Here is a 20,505-nt window from a genome sequence, read left to right as displayed (position 1 = left end):
TTCTAGAGTCTTTGTGTTTTCTCAAAGGTGATGGGTGTCTTATGAAGTAATTATAAGAGCTTTAGGGATATGATCACAGTAATTACAGCCTATTCTATTTCTGCAATGTACATATATGCTCATAGTCACTTTTAGTAGATAATTTTATTAGTTCATCTAATTAGGTCTTGTTTAGTTTTAAATAAACCAGCCCAGTATTAGGCTGACAATAAGGTCATTCAAAAAATGTTAAGAGACTGAACCTTACTTAGGGTTCTCTTGGGTCAGCTGAAAAGTGACCAAAGAGGGTATATATCGGAGAGAATCAACTACCTGTATTTTTGGACTAGAAGACACAACCTGCCCTCCCCCCCCCCCATTTGGGAGGAATAATGGTTGTTAATGCTGTTGTTGAGTTCTGTTTACATTTACATTGGTGAAATATTATGTTACTTATGTTATTAAATATTTTACCACATTTTTTTTGTTTCAAAAATTCCCCCCTCCCCCCCATTTTTCTCCTCTAAAACCTGGGTGGCGCCTTATGGTCTGAAAAATACGGTGCTTCCCATATAATCATGTACAACACTTACAACTCAGTAACAAGGCATGTGCTAATTTGTTTAATTTGCTTGGGAATTAAAGGGCTCATAACAACCTGGCCAAAATATAATAGCAAAAATAACATTCAGAGTTGGGAGGGAGAATTGTTTTTGCCCTAAAATCCTGTGATTTTAGGGCAAAACATTTTATTTTGTTTTTTTTCCATCATGCATGTCTTCCTCTGTTACAATCCCTTGAAACAACAACTAGTAAGTTTCCAAGTCAACCACATTTTTAAGCTTCTTCAAGTCATCCATAGGTCCCATGGTCAAAAACCAGAAGCCCCTGGGAGATAATACTATTAAGTAGAGAGGTGACATGTGGAAATGCCTCTTGGACAACTCCCAAGTCAAAAGTTCTTTTCTTCCTTAGAGGGTTAAAAAAAAATTAAACTCCTTCTGCTTTGAGGAGTGAATACACTACGCAGTAAGGACAAATTGACTTAAGAAAGGCACAAAACCTCATCCTCCATGATCACAGGACAGAGGCTGTTTTACCATCAAACTAATCCTTCAGAGTTGCCCAGGGCTTCAGGAGCCCCTAATAAATCTGATGATGGTTCTGCTTAAATGCCAGTCATGCTGGGTGGTGATAGCTATTGCAAATGCACCAGCACCCGCTGAGCTATCTCAGACTCACGTTTTGAACTAAGTTGAATACTCTCGGTAGTTATGTAAATAGGAGGTGTGCCAAAGATGGGCCACTGCCTTTCTGAAACTCATGCAAGAGTGCAGAATTTAATGAAACAGAATATGTGGCAAATACATTGTTTCGAAGGAAGTGTTTTTAAAAAGTTGGATAGTATCAGCTCAGGTATCAAGATTGAAGATAAATTTAGTCATCATGTTAAATTCATTTTTAACTCTTGAAAAAGGTATTAGTATCAAATAAATGGATGTGGACAACTGGGGGAAAGCAAGGAAATATTAAACAAAACTATTCCCCCAGAGAGTGAAAATGCCATTTATCATAATGAAAAATTAAAATAAAATCTTAGTTTATTCAGATTCACCAACCAAACTGTTCTTCATGAAATGACGCCATTTCTGTTGTTTTTACCACTTCCACAGCAGAGCTGCCCAAACCCACTGGCAGTGAGGCCTAACAGAGAAGCAGGCCAGCTGGGGGTATAAAGTCACAGTGCTCGGCACAACTGTCCCAAGAGGAAGCAGCATTTTTTCTAATGTAAGGGCTGAAAGTTACTTTTCTCATTTTCAAAGTAAGATGTTGGGTTTTCTCCTGCCGAAAGGACATCGTTTTATATTTCATTTATGCAGACTCCTTATTCAATGAATCAAAGTGATTCAACACATCAATATTAAACAGAACAGTCCCGCTTGTCATTTTTCTCTCAACCCTATACAAAACTGCTCAGTTTATGAGATGCACTTTTTTGCTGGAATTAATAAAAAGGAAAAGCGACGAAGATCTAAAGTAGAGAGCATTTTATTTTCCAGAACCATATATACAGTTTAATATCTGTCATATAGCGCTCGTTAGAAATGGGCCTAAAGTGGAAGCCAGGGCTTTGTGGCAAAATCAAGTGTATCAGATTTGCCTCCAAATCATTCTAACCAAAAAAAAAAAAAATAAACAAAAACAACAACAAAAAAACCCCGCTCTCTAGTGTGTGCTCACTCTCTAGCTGACAAACCAAAGAAATCTGAGATCCTGCAAAAGCTAACCTGACTTAAATCTGGGATTAAACACTAATAAAAATACCGGCTGAAGCTACCCCACAGCGAAAGCTAAGCACCAATGAGTTAACAGATCAGATTCACCACTGCATTTGCTATGAGAGTTATTCATGAATTACAGCATATAATCTCACTGTCGGAAAAATTTAATAAATTGGGACCCTATGGACTTCCTGTTGACAGCAATTTTTCCAGGCTATAAAAATAAATTAAAACAAGGCAAAAATGAAATAAAGAATTACTGAAAAGTGTTATCCTCAATGAACTCCTTCAATAGATGGCTATAAAATATATATAAAATCTATGATTATAGCAAAGACAGCAAATGTGTATTATGTCAGGATGGCAAGAGGCATGCCAAAAGTTCACTGTATGTTATTAAAACTTCATTCCATTATTTCCTGAGCTCTAAGTTTTCTGAGCCCAATAAATATTTAAAAAAAGAAGGCCATACCTCTGCAAACTGAAACAAGGCTGATGCTTGACACTGTTTTGAAGGAGCATCGGGTTGGGATGTACTTGAAGATATCTGAAAAGAAACAAGTAGTTTTTAATGCACAAGGTCATTTCCCCGTATCAGACTAACAGACTTTGCCATATATTTCTACTGTAGACACAGATAAAGATTAAGACGTGAGTCATCACGCAAACCCTTTCAGAACAGTATAAATGACAAAGGAAGACAAAGACCGTGTTTCTGAAAACAGATGATTGAAAAGAACAAAAAGACTGAGTTTGGCTCATTTGCCATGTCTCTTGTAAGGGTATCAGGTATGTGTCAAATAGCAGTTGAGACTTGTTGAAGTGAATTTATTTCAATGAATTTCTTAAAATATTATTAAAAGCTGGAAGCTGCAAGTAAAGCCACTCACTGTCTTTCTTCCCTTCACCACTCCCCGCCTTCCCAAGCTGTTCTCTGCTTAGAGACAGTTGTGAAACAATATTGGAGAAGCATATGGATGTGGGTCAGGGTATCTGGAATTGAATCTTGGATCCGTTCCTCACTAGCTACCTGACCTTGGGCAGCTCAACTAATCTGACACTTATTTTTCCCAAAATTAATGATGGTGATGATAATCTCCAGGATTATAGTGAGGAGAAAATAAGCCATGGCACTAGAACTCAACAAACCACTCACTGAATATATACAGCATTTCTTTCTTTTACAGCATCACACTCATGCATACACTCATACACACACACCCCCTTGAGCTTTCTGACAGTAGACAGAAGATTCTGCCACACCACACTGGGTTTATCTAGAAGGCCTTTTGTTTTCACCTGGTAATTATGACAGCCTCATTAATTTGCTCTGAGGGCCATGTGGAAAAACTTTCTGAGAATTGAGAGCAAGGTCAATTATTAATTTTGGTTCCAAAGTGAACAAGCTTCTATCCAGCTACAATATAGGGTAAAAGTGAGTCACAAAAGCAGCAAGCCTGGACAATGTAAATGCAGCCCATTTCAAGTGTAATAAAAGTCTTTTTCTTCAATTAACTCTGGTCACCAACTCCATCAAAGGGTATTTATTAAACAAAAAATGCACCTTAATCATAACTCAACAACAAAAATCACATTTTAATCTCAATTAAATTATGCCAGTTAGATAAACAATGAAGCCAGTCAGTGATAGAGTACCAAAGAAGTATTTAGAGATAAGAGAGAGTGACGGAATTACTGACTTTATACAGCGCTGAAGCCATCAGCAAAATTTTAATTCCACTGTAAGTTCTGAATCAGACATATAAGCCTTTTTATTTATTTATTTTTTAGAGAGGAAGGGAGGGAGAAAGAGAGGATGAGAAACACTGATGCAAGAAACATCAATTGGCTGTCTCTCATGTGTGCCCCAACAGAACCTGCAAGCCAGGCATGTGCCTCGACCAGGAACCGAACAGCAGCCGCTTGGTTTGCAGAATGATGCCCAACCACTCAGCCACACCAGTCAGGAGCAGACACGTAGCCACGTTTAGAATAAATGCCAGTATAAATAAAAAAGATCTCCAAAGTTTTTTAAAAAACTAAATATAAACAAATTATCATAAATGGTTAAGATTAACCAAGTGCTCTGAAGACAATGAGGACATTTGGGGGCAAAACTGTAGACCTCGTCTTGGTCAAATTGTGAAACTTGTCACATTTCAAAAGACCACCATGTGCAAGTTGTGACAGACTGTAAATAAGAACCCACAAGGCTTTTCCTGAAGTCCCAGGAATTGTAAACTGGGTAGATATTACTTCAGTCACTGCACTTCATTCCTACCAACCCTCCTTCCCCAAGGAGAAGGCAAACAGTTTACATAAGGAAAAATGTCTTCCTTCAAGGCTTAAATTGGACGGTGAACAAAATGAACGAGTGGCATAAACCATTTACATTTTTGCAAAGAATTTCACAAGTTTCTCAAGAAAAGGATGTTTTACATGTTAATATTTGGATAAAGAAGATACTCATTTAATGACATGAGTAGGGAGCTCCTGAAGAAATACTAGATCAGGGACCCTTTATATAAAACAACAGGATCAGAAAATCTCTTAGGAATCTTCCATATGCTGTAGAACCCACAAAACTGCACATATGCCAATCCAACCAAACTTCATACAAAATTCAGAGATTTCATTAGATCCTTAGGGGTTCAGAGATCAATGGTTAAGCATCTCTGCTTTCAAAGCTGGGATCAGCATTATTTAACGTGTCTATAACTACTGGAGAGAAGGGAGTGCAGAGTGAATCTCTATTACATTAACGCTTTAAGAAACAAAAACAAAGCAATTGGAATTCATGGCACATTTCACAAAGGGGCAGAAAGGAAAGCGACAGGTAATCTTATGTTAGCAAACATACAACATTCCTATACTATCTGCAGGGCATTCATATTATAAACAGTGCCTTAAAAAGAAGGGCTACTGTAAAAAGCAGTTTACCGATGAAAATGCTTAGAAACACTAGGAAAAGGACACTAGAGAGGAAAAAAATCTGAAACTATAAATATACTCTCCTTGTACAAAACTGTTACACACCAAGGAAATGTCAGGAAGGTGCAATGTGAAAGAAGGTCTCATGAAAGACAATTCAAGTGACCGAGAGAAGACCATGTGCTTTCAAGTTCAGAAACAAATTAATCAACGATGGCTCCATATTGAGTTCTAGAGTAAATGAGGATATTTAGAGAAGCAGTCTTAACCTTTATACTTGCTACTATCATCTCTTTTCTACACCATCCCTTTTAACTAATGCTAGAGATGTGTGGAGCCCAACAGGTTAGACAAAAGACAGTAAGACTTCAGAAACTGCTGCTGCATGCTAAAGTTTCAATGAAAAGTGTACTAAAAAACAAACAAAAAATACATAGCCAATGAATGACATGAGTTACTTTTATCTTCTGCTTTAACATCTGATAAGTGACTAAGTTCTAACAATAATTCAATCCTTAATTTTACTATTTATGAATAAAAAGGCTTAAGTGTACTAATATTCAGCATGACTTAATAATGAGCTTTTATAAACATATAGTTATTCCTCAATTAAGAGACTGCACATAACAAGTTTCACAATAAAAGGAACATGACATTAAGATATATTAGGACAAATAGAAGACATTAGAATGTTCAAAATTAGTCCAAATATACAAGCATTGTAGTCAAATGTAAATAATCTAAACTCCACTAAAAATACAAAAAAAAAATCTGTCAATATAAGGATATATAAAGGTTGTGTGTATGTTTTTTATCCACCTGACACCATGAAAGAAAAAGTTCTGGAGTTCCAAAATATCTTTAAAAATTTCATTCTATTTTCCCATTTATGGTTCATTGAGCTAAGCAGAGTTCTTCATTGCTTTAAGTTACTGTCACTAGCTTAAATTTAAGCTCATTTTACAAATTCCTTATTAAGTATCAATTGCAATATATTACCTCAGCAAACTGAAATAGTGGTGACTTCTGACGCAACTCAGGGGACTCTGAGGCATCGGGCCTGCAGGGGCCAGAGGATATCTGAAACAGACAGACGGCATGAGGCGTCACAGGAGCAGCTTCTGGATTACACAGAAGACGAGTACCACCTAGAGCATTCCTGTTTGAAGAATGAATAGCTTTGATTGCCCCAATTTGAGGCAATACTGTGACAAAAAAAGTAGTTATATTCAAGGGGCCATTTGACTGTAAATAATGCCATAAATAGCAGATGAGCAACACCGTGCATTTTAGAAAGTTGATAGTCACTCAAGAAAAATTTCTATGGTGATGCCTATTTGATCTTGTGGTTTCCTGCCATCAAATCCAAAGACTTATCTATTTCTTTCACGTCCTGTGTTTCTCTAATATGTTGCGTCACCATGAACATTTCTGACAAGAGACTATCCAAGTCCACTGTGAAAATCTTAAAAAAAACAAAACAAAACAACAGAGCAGGAAAATCATCTACAATGCCATCTCCTAAAGATAAGCACTGTTATAGTCTATGTATATTCTTCCAGCTGTGTAAATAGGTATTTTCAATAAAAATGAATTACTGTACTATAGTTTTCAAATGTTCTTTTTAAAAATACATGAATTATCCTGAGTTATTAAGCCTTTTCCAATGTAATTTTAATAGCAGCTAGTGATTATATTAGATGGCTAAATCCAATGCAAAGAGCTCACAGTCACCCAGGTTATATTCTTGTAAACAGTTTCTCACTGAATCTCTTCATTAGACACTCAAGATGTGGTTCTGAAAAAGTGTCACAGCCCCCTAAGAAATAGCAAGCATTTAAAATTTTGTCACTTTTGTATTTGAAAGAGTAATGGCCACGTTCTCTCAGAGAAGAGCTTCACAGAGAAGGTGTAAAGCTCTAATTCACTTGCCACCTGTGTTTAGCCTGACTCCCTTACTGGTAATTGACTATTTGACAAGTTGTGTGTCTAATGCCCCAAGTGTTTTTATTTGGTCCCTAACATAAAACACGCTATAAAGAAGGCCAGCAAATCTTGAAATTATAAGCCACCCCAAATTCCTTTTTAGAATAAGTACTTGAACAAAATACCTCTTTATCTTGTAGTTTAGGAATAATGGAAAAAATCAATACTATCCTGGTTTATAAAGAAACCCTGTGTCTTTAGCCCCCTAGATATCTTGGCAAATTATCAAGATTTGACTCAAAATCATGTGTAAGAATAAATGAAAATTATATAAAGTGTCTTATGAAATTTTAATAATGCTAGTTGTAGCCATGATATAAATTTAGAAAAAAACAAATCAAATATGTTATCATTTAAAGTAGCTACATATACTGCATAAAGCCTAAATAATATATATTTTAATTTTTTTAAATGGAGAATTTTAAAAAAGATTTTATTTTTAGAGCAGAAGGGGAGGGGAAAGAGAGGGAAAGAAACATCAATGTGTAGTTGCCTCTTGCGTGCCCCCCTACTGGGGATCTGGCCAGCAAGCCAAGAATGTGCCCTGACTGGGAAGTGAACCAGCGACCCTTTGGTTTGCAGACCAAGACCCAATCCACTGAGCTGGATCAGCCAGGGTTATATAATATATATTTTTATTTCAGAGCCCATGATGCATGAAAAGTAGTTACCATTTATAAGGAGTTAAATTACCCAATGACTTAATTAGAGTTCATATTAATTATAAGAAGGAAAGTCAACTCTCTTTCAAATGGCATTTATAGATTATTTGGCCATAACTATACAAGCCTATGCAGTCTTAAAGTTAAATAAGACTCTCTGCAAATTGTTCTGATGGTCTTAAATAAAACTTTTTTCTTAAATGGAGAGTTCAAATGTAAATAATCATCAAGGTATGTGCATAATGCTACCCATGTTATGTCAACTGCACTATGCGATCGAAGCATATGCATGTTTGCGTGTGCTCACTGTGCACCTGGACGCACAGCAGCTGTATGACGAGTAACTGCTGACAGACTTGATTCTCTGTGTGTGAATACGAAGAGTCTCAGAACACAGGCTGCCCAGTGGTTAAAACAACAGTAAGAGAATCACTAAAGCTATACATTTTACTCTAGTGGACAGTGTTCTCACTAAAACATCTAGTTACTCTTACATTAAAGTTGTGTGGATTTAACACATATCTTCAGTGCCGCAAAAGGGAAAGACAGCACAATTAGTAGCCCGGAGAATCGTGCTACAACTATGTGATCACCTGACTCTCCAGCCTACAGAGTAACAGAAGCCGAAAATCAGATGGGGCCATGAGTGGGGGTTAAGAAAAAGGAAAGAGGTTGAGAAAAAACAGCGCCAGCAACAAGACGACACAGGGAAACAAGAAAAGCCAAAAAGAATAGACAAGATGCTGACAGAGCATTGTGATCTATGGAACAAAAATTAAAGTAGGACAAACGGCCCAAAAGTTTCTCCTGAAGGCATCAGTCCACTGCAGTAATTAATATTTGTAACTGTGATTCTAAGTTGTCAGGATAAGAATGATAAAATACATGTTACTAAAAGGCAGAAATGCATGTGATACATGCTAGATGTTCTTCCATCTAAAATCTCAAAATGTAAAAATGGTTCAATGGCATGGAAGATGTATACATGTAGACTTCATTCTTCAGAGCTTGATAAATAAGGCATCCAATGTAAGGTGAATTTTTGTGCATGTATAATATGCACACACATACTTGGTAAAGAAATCTGGGGTTAGATCCACACAATGTGAATAGAGTATTTCCCACAAAAGGTTCCTATTTAAGTAATGTTACTGTCGGAGGATCCTACGTTTTGTCACCTTGCTCTTTCTATTTACAGTACTCTGAATTACTTATCAGGTGAAGCATGCTTTTTATGGATAAACATCGATTCCCCAATATCCATTCCTATGCTGAACATAACAGAATATAAAGAGTCTAAGGTATGTGTTCATTAATTATGAGAAAAAAAAGATACTGAATAAACAGGGGTTAAATAAAGGGAGGTTTGAAAAACCCCAATAAGCTATTTCTAGAAAGAGTCTGAAATAACCTATAAAGCCACTAGGGGTAGCTATATACCCAAGAAAGAAAACAGCTACAGTGATTTCAAAAGCAAAGTTAACCACATACTCAATTTCCTTTAGACCCAATCTTCCCTTTGATTTAGCTATAATTCACAATAACCAAGGAAGAGAAATGATTAGTATAATTAAGAATTGTGATGAAGTAGTGTATTTTCCCCACAGGTGCAATTCAGATCTTGAAAACTGAATACAGATAAACACAACCCAGAACCCTGCTATAAAACAAGATCACACCAGTCAAATGGATGGCAAGTGCTTTGGAAAGCTACGTATCACCAAGAGCCTGCTCCTACTTCATAAGGTACAAGACCAGAGCCACCCACAGTGGGATTGTGCTGAACACAGTCAACAAAAAGGGTAAGTGTTGTATCTGAATTATACATTCTTGCCTTTGCGAATTCAAATATTTATTTACTCATTCCTTCAACAAATACTCAGTGAACCCCTATTACGTGTCAGCCCAAAGACTGCTGCTTTCAAGAAGCTTACACTCCGCTGGGCAATAAAATAAGACTAAGGGAATGTGTTTGGTCCTTAAACTGCTTGCTGTTCAAATGCAGGAGGGGGCTACACATGTAAGAATGTAAGTGCATAATGGTGGAATGTCACAAAGTCTATGGGAGGACGGCGAAGCAGCCCTGGCCTTTTGGGGGATGGGTAAAAGAAGGTAAGTAATATTTAAGATATACCTACAAGGAACACCAGGATTGTAGAAATGATGTGGTAACAACAGGAGGAAAAGTATGAAGGCAAGTGTTCTGTATGTGTGAGAAACGGTGACTTTCCGAGTGTGGCCAAAGGTTAAGATGGCTGAGAATGTAACAGGAGATGCATCAGACTGAGAGGATTTGAATTCTGTGTTAAGCACGAAAAGTAAGCTGAAGGTAATGGGGAGCCAGACAAGGTTTTTAGTCACAGGAGCTGCATAATGAGAGATGTGCAGTTAGATAATTCTGTCAGGGAAGTGCAAGATGACCTTGGCTGGGGAGTGACTGGAGGCAAGAGACCAATTAGAAGGTTAAGGAAATAAACCAGCTGAGATGTGGGGTCCCGATTAAATCACAGATGGTATTTTCGAGGCCTCAGTAATTGTCTAGAAAGATGTTAGAGCTAAGGAAAAGGAAGAGAGGTCAGAGAGGGCCAGTGTTTCTAAGGTGAGTTAAAGCCTTACTCTAAAAGAGGGAATTTGAGAGAAGGAAGAAGGTTTTGAGGGGGATGGGGTATGAGCTTGTCTGCTACGGGAGGAGAGGGTTTGGGGATAGAGGATTCCATTTCAGAGTTCGAGTGTAAAGATCCTGTGTGACTCCAACGTCCAGCGATCTGATGTTCGCCCTCATTCAGTGTGACCCAGCCTTTCATACAACTGGTGGCTTTTGCGAGGTGTCCTTCAGAGTATCTGAGTGATCATTAATTTCCATTTATTATGAGATGTTAAATGAAGCTCTGAAATGGACGTGATCTTAAACACAGGCGAATTAACTCTAAGCATATTACATCCAAGATAATCCTTCAAAACGTTTTTAAGGACTCCAATAAAGCCACTCTTAATTAAACCTAAATCAGGTTAAAGAAAACCTGGTACTAAAGCACTGCACTTGGCTGGCTGGTACCAGGACTGAGCTACAGATGAGGAGGGTACCGGGCTGGATGTCCTGGACAGCATGACCAAAAAACGCTGCATAGAACTGAGATATCCCCGTATTAGAATACAGATCAAGTCATCTGGCTGAAAGTAAAAGTCCCTGGTTTTGCCCAGGGCACCAGACTACTGATTTCATGCCATGAGTAAAGCTCCAGTATCATTACAAGCTGTGTGGCAGTCCAGCAGAGACTACGGGCCACTTCTATAAACAACTTCTATCCCTTGGACCCATGTCTGGAAGACTGAGGAGCTCATCCAAGTTCATCACTGCCTTGAGCAGTGCGGCTTGGGAGATGACCGCCCATGAAGCTGGGTAAAAAGACTTGATCCTCTAAGCCTCAGTGCTGACAAATGGGAGAGGCTGCGCAGGATGGGCAGTTCCAGCTAAAATGGACAGTGGCTTTAATTTAGATTGCCAAAAGCTAATTTCATTTTGATAAACATCTCAAATGTCCCACCCAAAATGGTAAGAAATAAAAGTGACCAGAGATGGCTAAGTTTTTCCTTATAAAAGCAGCAGTTGTTCAAAATTATTTTTTCTATTTATGCCTAAGGATATTGCTTATTAATAACTTTAGTTTGTATCGTTTTTCCATTCTTCACTTCCTCCAGCATATGATTGCCGTGAATGTATATTATCTTGTCACTTTATTAAGTACTTCCTTTTCCAAAGCAACAAGAAATAAATCATTTGAAAGAGCAAGTGGGTATAAAAAAGTTTCTTCCTAGGAGCAGTTCTTAAAGACCTAACTGTTGGCAACTTCTTCCTTAGCTGATTCCCTTGTATATGATCCACTTCTTAAAGCCATTTAGTTTTGTTTCTGTAGCTCGAGAATTCTCAAAATGGTTTCCCCCTCTTCGTCAGAAATAAAACGTTGAACACTGATCATGTCAGAACTCTGCTGTTTTTAAAAGTGAGGAGGACAAATTCTCACTAAAAAGAGCCCAGGAGCCAAACTTCGAGCAAAGGGGAAAAAAGCATTCTTTTGTTTAACTAGCATTTTTGTCTATCTATAAGTTTACCAGCTGTTTATTGGTTTACATTTGTTTCTGAAAGTTAGAAAGAATGTTAATAGATGTTGGGAAGAAAAACATCATTGTGATCTAATCTGCTAGAAAAGATGATGCTGACTTTCACAATACAATGCTTGGCTGGAAACTGTGAGTCAGCCTGTGTTGAAAGGTCAAGTGTGCATTATTATTCCAACGTTCACATTCACCTTTCGGGACGTGCTTCGGGTATCCACATCCAAGTGAGAATTAGTCTGATTGCTATTAGGTAGAAGCCTTGTGTTAGAAAGTGAAATAATGCTCAAAAACACTGCTGTGTTAGGAGGGCAAACACGCTGAGTAAGTATGCAGAGGCACATCGTGACATATTTACTTTTTTCTGCTGAACATTAGTACAATGTAAAATAACTACCAGTCTACCAACTTACTTTTTCCTCCACTGAATTGAATGAAATCAAAATAAGTTAAACTGAGCATTTGGTCAACTACTATGGATCCCAAATGTAAACTATAATAAAAGGCTTTCATGATGTAAAAATCTTATATGGTATTGTCTAAAATCACTATTTGAACAGGCTTCAACTGTCATCTGTATGACACATTCACAATTTTAAAAAAAGAAAGTAAAAATAAATAAATATAAATATAAACATAAACATATATGAATGAAATAAAATTGAGCTGACTGCTGTTTTCCCCTACATAGCAATTCTGGTGGGGAACTGAAAAATTTCCATCCCCAGTTCCTGAGTAAGGTAAAATAACATGACCTCCAGGTTAACTCATCTGGTCTCTGTTAAATGAGTCTGGAAAAAAGAAGAATTCCACAAATGCAAACTATGCATGGTTAAGTGCTACTACCTGCACATCAAAACCATGCCTGAAAATGCTTAGCATAAGCAGACTGATAACTATACAGGAAGTAAAAGACCATAAAACCAAGGTCATGAGGGCCTTGGTCCTTTCCATTTTCCATTTTAAAGAACAGAACAACCTGGAATGCCATGTCTCTTGATTTTTTTAAATGGAAGTTTGGATTTACTCAGGTATAAGAAAGATGGAAGTTTCATACTTTAAAATATCTCATCTTTTCCCTAGCAAGTCTGAATGAGGACATCACAAAAGTAGGGGATGTTATGAATGGGACTGAATGAATCACAGGATCCACCCCACAAACGCAGGACAAAGTCATGGCAAATGTGAGGATCTAGACATTTCTTACATTTCTTACTCCTCAGCTCACGGACCCTCAAAATTTGCACCTGACTTGCACCCTCTTGGGCTCATTTACATCACTTCTGTTACCCCCAAGGCAAAATGTCATGCACATACAGAGCTCAATGAAAACAAAAGTAAAGTTTGTTCATGATCTGCAAACAGTGAGTGTGCAGAAGCAACAGTGTGAACAGAATACATATGTCTGCATGAGCAGAATGGAGAGGAATGAAAAACCGACTTACCTCTGATGTGCCAAGGGCATGTTCTCCAGCTAAAAGAAGCATGCTCAGTCCTCCCATTTGAGTAGGATCTAAGACAAAAACAAATAAATCATCAATTTACAATCACGAAGTGCATATAAGTAACACAGAGTAAAAAGAAAACTCAAATAGTAGCCGTCAGAAATCCAGCAGAACCACATACAGCTTTCTATAAAAAACTTTTCAAAACTCTCTATGCTTGGCATATATGTGCTTAGTACTTGACTTTCATCAGCACATTAAATACCACTGTTGCCCCACCGTCCCAACACAATACATCCTTCCACACCACAGCTGCTTGTAATGGGAATTATCTCCTTTAGTGATGTTTCTTTCCTTACCGCATGGAGGGCATAGATGGGTTTCTTTCTTTTTTTTTTTAAACGGAAGAGTGCTTATACTCATCTTCTAAGAAGTCTGAGATTGTTATCCTCAAATCATTGTCTCTGCTATTTAATATCAGGGCTGATAAAAAGAACCAGGCTATCAGAAACTAAAGAACAGAGAAAATTTTAAAACATGGGCCTGCGAAATCTAGTAGGCTTTGTTCAAATAATCTTTCTTTAAAATTTAAAATGAACAATGATGTCTTTTCGATATACTAAATCTTAGGGGTAGAGTCAGGCCCCTCTTAAAACGAATGCTTTTTATGTCACCAAAGGTCTTTGTTCTCATTCCTTCAATAATCAACAGAAAGAAAAACAAAATGGAAACAGCAAAGTGGTAGAACTATGACCCAACTTACATATAAACAAAGAAAGTACTACAGACAATTGGAAACCTATATTCCCAAAAGTTATCTTATATGAATTAAATTTCAGAACTTTAACTAAATAATATATGTGAAAATGCCTAATTCAGTACCTATCATATGCATGTAGGCACTCATTAAACGATTTTTTAAATTCAGGAGTCTACAATTAAAAGTGAGGGAGAGGTATGATGTTGCTTAAAGACATTAGGGAGTTTCTTTTCTTTTTTGAATTTTTGTTTAAAGGTATGACCTTAAGTATATCCTTGTATACAATCTATCTGAAGAACTCATGAAGCAACCCTGACCACATTTTTTATACATTTTTTTTAATTGAAAAGAAAATCGGAGGCAGTTTAAAAAAAAGGAAGAGGTTATTAGAGGGGAAAATACATCACCAAACGATCAGGTGGTTAAGACTTAATGTTAAAAGGCAGCCACAAAGAAAGACACACACACAGAATACGTAGGAACATGCTCATTTGAAGAAACAAGACTTTTTGCGGGTTAAGAACTATTGTGGCTGTTAAAATAGATAGTTAAATCTATTTAAAAATAAAAATCAGGAGGAGGAAATGAGTTTAGCAAAATGGAAGAGTTTAATTTGGTTCTCTGGGAAGCTAAATACATTTGAAGGTGCCGTTTTAGAGATCAGGAGGATTGGATGACTGCTTTCCACCAAAGACAAAAACGTGGTAGATCAGATTACACGGTGAAATAGAAACACACTGATGTGATTTTATTTACGGTATATGCCAATGTGACTTTCCAAGAAATTTGCTGTAAAGATACTAAAACACCGACCAAAAAATTATCATCATGCTTTATATGAATATTTATATAGTATTATTTAGAAATATCAAGTTTATATAAAGAGTCTGCTTTCCCTTCAGCAAGAAGGCTGATACTAAACTAAATTCTACACAGCTTTCCCTGCTTGGAAATCGTGCAACTGACTGCTCTGAGGTTATTAAAAACAGCAAAATGTCATGTGACAAGAACCACTGGGAAAACAAAACATGAGATTTCCTGTTGAGGAAAAGCTTAAACTGGCCCCGAAATGCCCTACAGTATACCTTACATTCAAATAGCTAAGGTCCATGTTTTAATTAAAGGCAAATCAATTTGCTTTCATTGTACAGAAAAGGCAATAACTGAAATTATCAGACCAATGTTACATACTATACCCTAACTTAACAAGGGCTCTGGTCATAGATTTCCAACATCCATTTCCAACAAGCCCTTACATAACAAGATAAATTCAAGAAACGTATTTTTTGTAAAATTTCTTTCCTGTATTTTGCTATAAAGAACACAGTTTTTAAAAGGTGACCTGTAAGTATCTTGGTTGAAGGCCAGGTCTTACTTCTAATTTGTAGGTATAAAAGGTAGATTAATAAACTGTCAGAAATGTTGCTATAAACAGACATCATTCACAGCTTTCTGTAATTTATCTACAACTATTTTTGATTTATACAGAGATAGTCAATGAAAAAAAACCTGCACAGACTGACCTAGATTTAAAATTGGAAGAAAAAGCAATAGAATATTAATTGAAAGAATTCAGTTGTAAGCAAATCGTCCATATACTCTTTATTGGTCCTGATAATGTTTTTTTTTTAAACACTCCAACTGATATAATCTGGGAAGTCCAGAATGCTCACTAAGACTACTAGCAAGTGGTTTGAAGCTAAAATTGTACAAAGTGACAGCTAAAGCAAGCGAAGATCTCTGTTTTGATTTTCCTGAGATATGCAGAAGTATCATTTTGGAAACCCACTTAAGAGTTATACTACACACCTAACATGACAATCACCTGAAGGCTTTGTTCTCCAAGAATGGTGCCATTATATTAGAATGCATTTCTTAGGTTTTATATATGACAGCACCACACACATTGTTATACTATGAATCACACACTAAACTAGTAAACTGATTTGGCTTACTGGCTATTTTTAAAAAAAGAAGTGTCATCACAATATTGTTCAACTTCACTTTCCATATTACCAATGGGTCCGTGCTCTCATTTAGAAGAAAAGTGCTTGTGATAATGAAATAGGAACCCTATAGCTCAATATCAACCTCAAGCTTCCACCCTGTCCAATCTCTCAATCTCACCCTGGAAAATTCCTCCGTTCAGTACCACATCGCAACAGCAAGGGAAGACGGAGACATTCACAGCATGAGTTCAAGTCCGTTATCTCCCGGTTATAAATGCTTCAGCGCTCCTGACCACCCAAAGAGTATTAAAGGTCCCATAATAAATGGGACCACCTGGAATTTTAAATTTGCTCCGCCAGTCTAGGAACAGGGACAGGAGACGGGTAGAATGGGAGTTCCCTCCAAGAAACAGCTGTCAGATCCATTTCGGATCTGACATGGAGTTGTTCATATTCTTATTCTTGATGTGTCACATCCTCAGATGATGTACATAACTGTGGCCTTTTAAGTATTCACAGTAACTAAAGTGCTTACTGAGACAGCTTACTGTATGTGTCTTTAAACCACTTTGTTACTTTACAAAATTTCCTGAGCTCCTGACATCTCTGAATCGCTGTCTGCTTTTCCATAATGCCAATGTCGGGAATTCATTCATATTGACTCTACCACTTGACCTATACCTCTTTTCTTTAATTGTATATACTCATGTATGCTATACTCCAAAGCTTTAAGATATCCTATATTATATTTGCCATTATTCCCTATTGGTCATATGTTTTGGTTCTCTCCCTCTCTCTCCATATTATCTGGGAAAAGTACTGCCTAAATGTATTGCCCTGTCCTTGAGGAACAGGTAGAAATAGTGTCTAAACTCACCGGCCATTCCAAAGTTAAGCTGAGGCATTTCTTCAGTCTTCGCTTTCTTGGGGCTTGGCAAGTCTCTTGAAGAGTCAGATGGGAAGGCCCATAATTTCTTTCGTGGATTGACAGTGGGCGTCGGGGATTTCACAGGCTTGTTTGTGGTAGGACACCATTTGTAGCCAGGGTTTGCTTTCATAAATGCATCTTTATACTATAAACAAAAAACAGACAACAGGTTTTAATTAATACATAGACTGAAAATGTTCTAATTGTCCTCACATCATCACCCCATTTGGAAAATGACTGAAAACACGTCCAGTAACTTTGATAGCTTTCCTCACAGAATGAAAATTCAGAGCATGAATTAATTTTCATGCTCTGTGGGATGACGATACAGAGCCAACAATTTTTTAATTTTTTAACCCTCAACATTTTATTAGTACACGAAAAGTTGTCTGACCTTGGTGGAGAAAGGGAGTTATTTGTCATGGAAAGAGTCAATAGCTTTGAAGACAGAAAAACCAGAGTTCAAACCCTAACCCTTCCACTTAGGGTTGTAGTGACCAAGGACAGAGACCAGAAATGGAGAATACAACACCTCTGGGCCCCAGCCTTAGTTCCCATAGACTGAAAACAACACCAAAACGCCGAGAGTTCTTGTAAACAGAAGTGCACAGCATGGCATCTGCTACACATTATGAAGTGTGAGTCAATACCAAAGCTGGTAACGAAGTTCTTCTGCTCGCTGCTTAATCTGTTAAGTAAAAATTAAATCTGTACTTTAATGTACTAAGTAAGGAAAATGCAGGCACAGTTATCGGAGCAAAGTAGTCAGCTGTGGGATAAATGAACCAAGATTGAGAACAGAAGAAGGGGAACAAGGTAGGGCGAAGTGATACATAACTTCTCAGTCTTTTGAAGAGGCAAGGCCATGTAGAAGAAAGAGTACTGGCCACAGTGTCTGGACACCTGGGTTTAAAATCCATCTATCTACTAGACCGCTGTGGACATTAAGCAAGTTGTTTAACCCCTAAGCCTCAATTCCTCCAGTTCTTAAGTGTAACTGCACCTGCCAACATCCCAGGGTTTTGTAATGAGCACAAATGATCACCGATGTGAACGTGTTGAGAGCTGTACTGTGTGATGTTACCATCCACCCATCAGACTTTATGTCTGTACTTGGAGGTATCAGCCTTCACGGACATCTTCCTTTCCCCTTTCTTTCTGTTGCTTCCACTCTAGCCCTTTTTCTCACATCTGCCACTTCTTTCCCATTTTGTAACAAAATTAAATTTATAATATTTATTTCTATGCATTATATATCACTAAAAGTTATGTTATCTGGTAAAATGGATCTTCTATGTATTCAACTATTATGTTATTACTGATGAATACTCTAATAAATTAATGCAATTATTTTAATCCCATAAGCTTGCCATTAACAAAAAAGCTCCAGAACTTTTTTTAACTCAGTAGGAAAAAAAAAGGTTCCTTTGTTCTTGGTTTAAGGAAATACATGTAATCCAAATAACAAACTTTCCTTGGCACTTCACCTTAAACCATATAAATGAACATTGTACTGTAGATAGTCAATGGTTTAGAATTATTCATGATTACCTAAATTCAAATTTTTTCAATAATTTTTCCCCACTAAAAGCTGTACATCTGCATATTGATACACAAGTACATACAGTAGGAAGGTAAGCATAAAAAACTGTAAGATACAGTTCACCTTTCTTAAAAAATAATTAACATAGGACATAGACCAGAGCCATATAAGACCAGAGCCAAATAAGAATTTACCATCATACACTAGGATGCATCTGAGGCATCAAACATGATGGAAGAGACGGCTGTCCGACATGTTCATGAGGGGATTTACATATTAAGCCGGGGCAGACAGCCTTGCCCGCCGTCTGGCGGCCGATAGTGACAAATGGCAGGGAGAGGTGGAGAGGGAAGTAGCAGACACATGTGTCTCTACTGTGTTCCAGTGAAGGACACACAGGCCAGCCAGGTCTGCCAGATGAACAGTCATTTAGACAAAGGTCACTGCTCTACAAAGTAACTAAAGGCTTTCCAACAAATTAACATATTTGTCATGAGAAACAGAAAATAAATTTGGTAGTTTTATAAGGAGAAAGTTCTGGTTGTGAAAGTTCCAGTTACTACCGTAAATCTTGATGACTTTGGAAGCTGTGATCATTCAAAGGGATGCAGATAAAAGTTAACTTTTGCACTCTGAACAATTGCAAATTCATGCTGTAAACTATTCTGTAAGAAGAAAGTTTAAAGTGCTTAAGGAAATTACTAAACGTCATTGAACACATTTTTTAAAGAAAACAAGTATTCTACAATTCTAATCAGTTAACAAAAATTTACCAATTAATATACTTTCAGAAACGTAGATAATGTTTACTCACCCAGATCCCTATTTATTTTCTAAAAAGTAACACTTTTTAAAAACATTCTGAAATTTTAATTTTTTTAAATTAGTACAAACCGATTAACTTTTCTCCCAATCACTCAAATTAGGAAGTAAAATTGTCCTTTAAAAATTTGCATATGAAAATGAACTACTGTTGCCACAATAATCCTTATTAGCCAAATTAGGTAATAGTATCTATAGCTAAACTCAGCTTAAAACTAACAACCTTGCATTCAGCTTTTCCTTTATGACTTTTCCACAATAGAATAGCCAAGCACTTCTGTGGCTACTCAGTCAAGTCAGTTTTTGAAGTGTATAATTTTATTGGAGTGATTTTATCATGAAAGTTTTAAGGGTCAATGTTCTGTTACATAAAACAAGTCTAATTTTCTTTCTAGTAAAGATACCTAGCAACAATTCAGATAAGATAGTGCTATTAAGTTTTATTATCTAAATGATAATTTTTAAAAAATCATTTTGCGAAGCAGCCCTGGATGGCGTAGCTCAGTGGATTGAGTGCAGGCCTGTGAACCAAACAACCGAGGTTTGATTCTCAGTCAGGGCACATGCCTGGGTTGCAGGCCAGTTCCCAGCAGGAGACGCACAAGAGGCAACCATACATTGGTATTTCTCTCCCTCCTTCCCTTCCCCTCTAAAGATAAATAAATAAAATCTTTAAAAAACTTTGTGAGGGAGAGACCCTAGAAGGAAGAAGTAGAAATTAGTGCCACTTTTTAAATCTTCCTTTCACCCTTGTACAAAGTGATTTCTGCCTACCACAGAGAAGAGGTACAATTGTCACAGAATATGTTAGGGGTTGACACAATTTTAAAAAATGTGCCATATCTCTTTTTTAAATAGCAGATAATTTTCTCTGTCATCTTTCCTCCAAAATTCTGGTAGGTTTTATGGCTATATTTTACATATTGAACCAGAATCAGCTATCTTTTTTTGTATAGGCATTCCCAGGGTCCTTATTATTCACTATGGTTACCATCCTCTTTCATTCTGGTGAAGATCTAGACTGTACTAATAACTAGAAATACTACTGGTGTTTTAGGTAGCCGCCCCCCTACCCCTGCATTAAAAATAAACAATTTGAGAATAG

The 20,505-nt window shown here is 37.0% G+C and overlaps 1 protein-coding gene across 7 annotated transcripts in view; it reads right to left on the bottom strand.

Annotated features, from left to right (window-relative positions):
* Nucleotides 1-20,505, bottom strand: part of BBX (BBX high mobility group box domain containing) — a 91,828-nt gene that overhangs the window by 56,397 nt on the left and 14,926 nt on the right. For all 7 annotated transcript variants that reach the window (XM_037063342.1, XM_037063343.1, XM_037063346.1 and 4 more), the window contains 4 exons: nt 16,985-17,180; nt 13,399-13,466; nt 6,192-6,272; nt 2,734-2,808 (listed from right to left, as the gene is read on the bottom strand). In XM_037063342.1, coding sequence (XP_036919237.1) covers nt 2,734-2,808; nt 6,192-6,272; nt 13,399-13,466; nt 16,985-17,180 — 420 coding nt within the window. The remainder of the gene's footprint in view (nt 1-2,733; nt 2,809-6,191; nt 6,273-13,398; nt 13,467-16,984; nt 17,181-20,505) is intronic.

Source organism: Sturnira hondurensis, unplaced genomic scaffold (assembly GCF_014824575.4).
Source record: "Sturnira hondurensis isolate 20B ecotype Veracruz unplaced genomic scaffold, ASM1482457v3 Scaffold0014432, whole genome shotgun sequence".
Classification (NCBI taxonomy): Eukaryota; Metazoa; Chordata; class Mammalia; order Chiroptera; family Phyllostomidae; genus Sturnira; species Sturnira hondurensis.
Note: the sequence above shows the minus strand (reverse complement) of the source record. Positions and strands in the feature narration are given on the sequence as shown.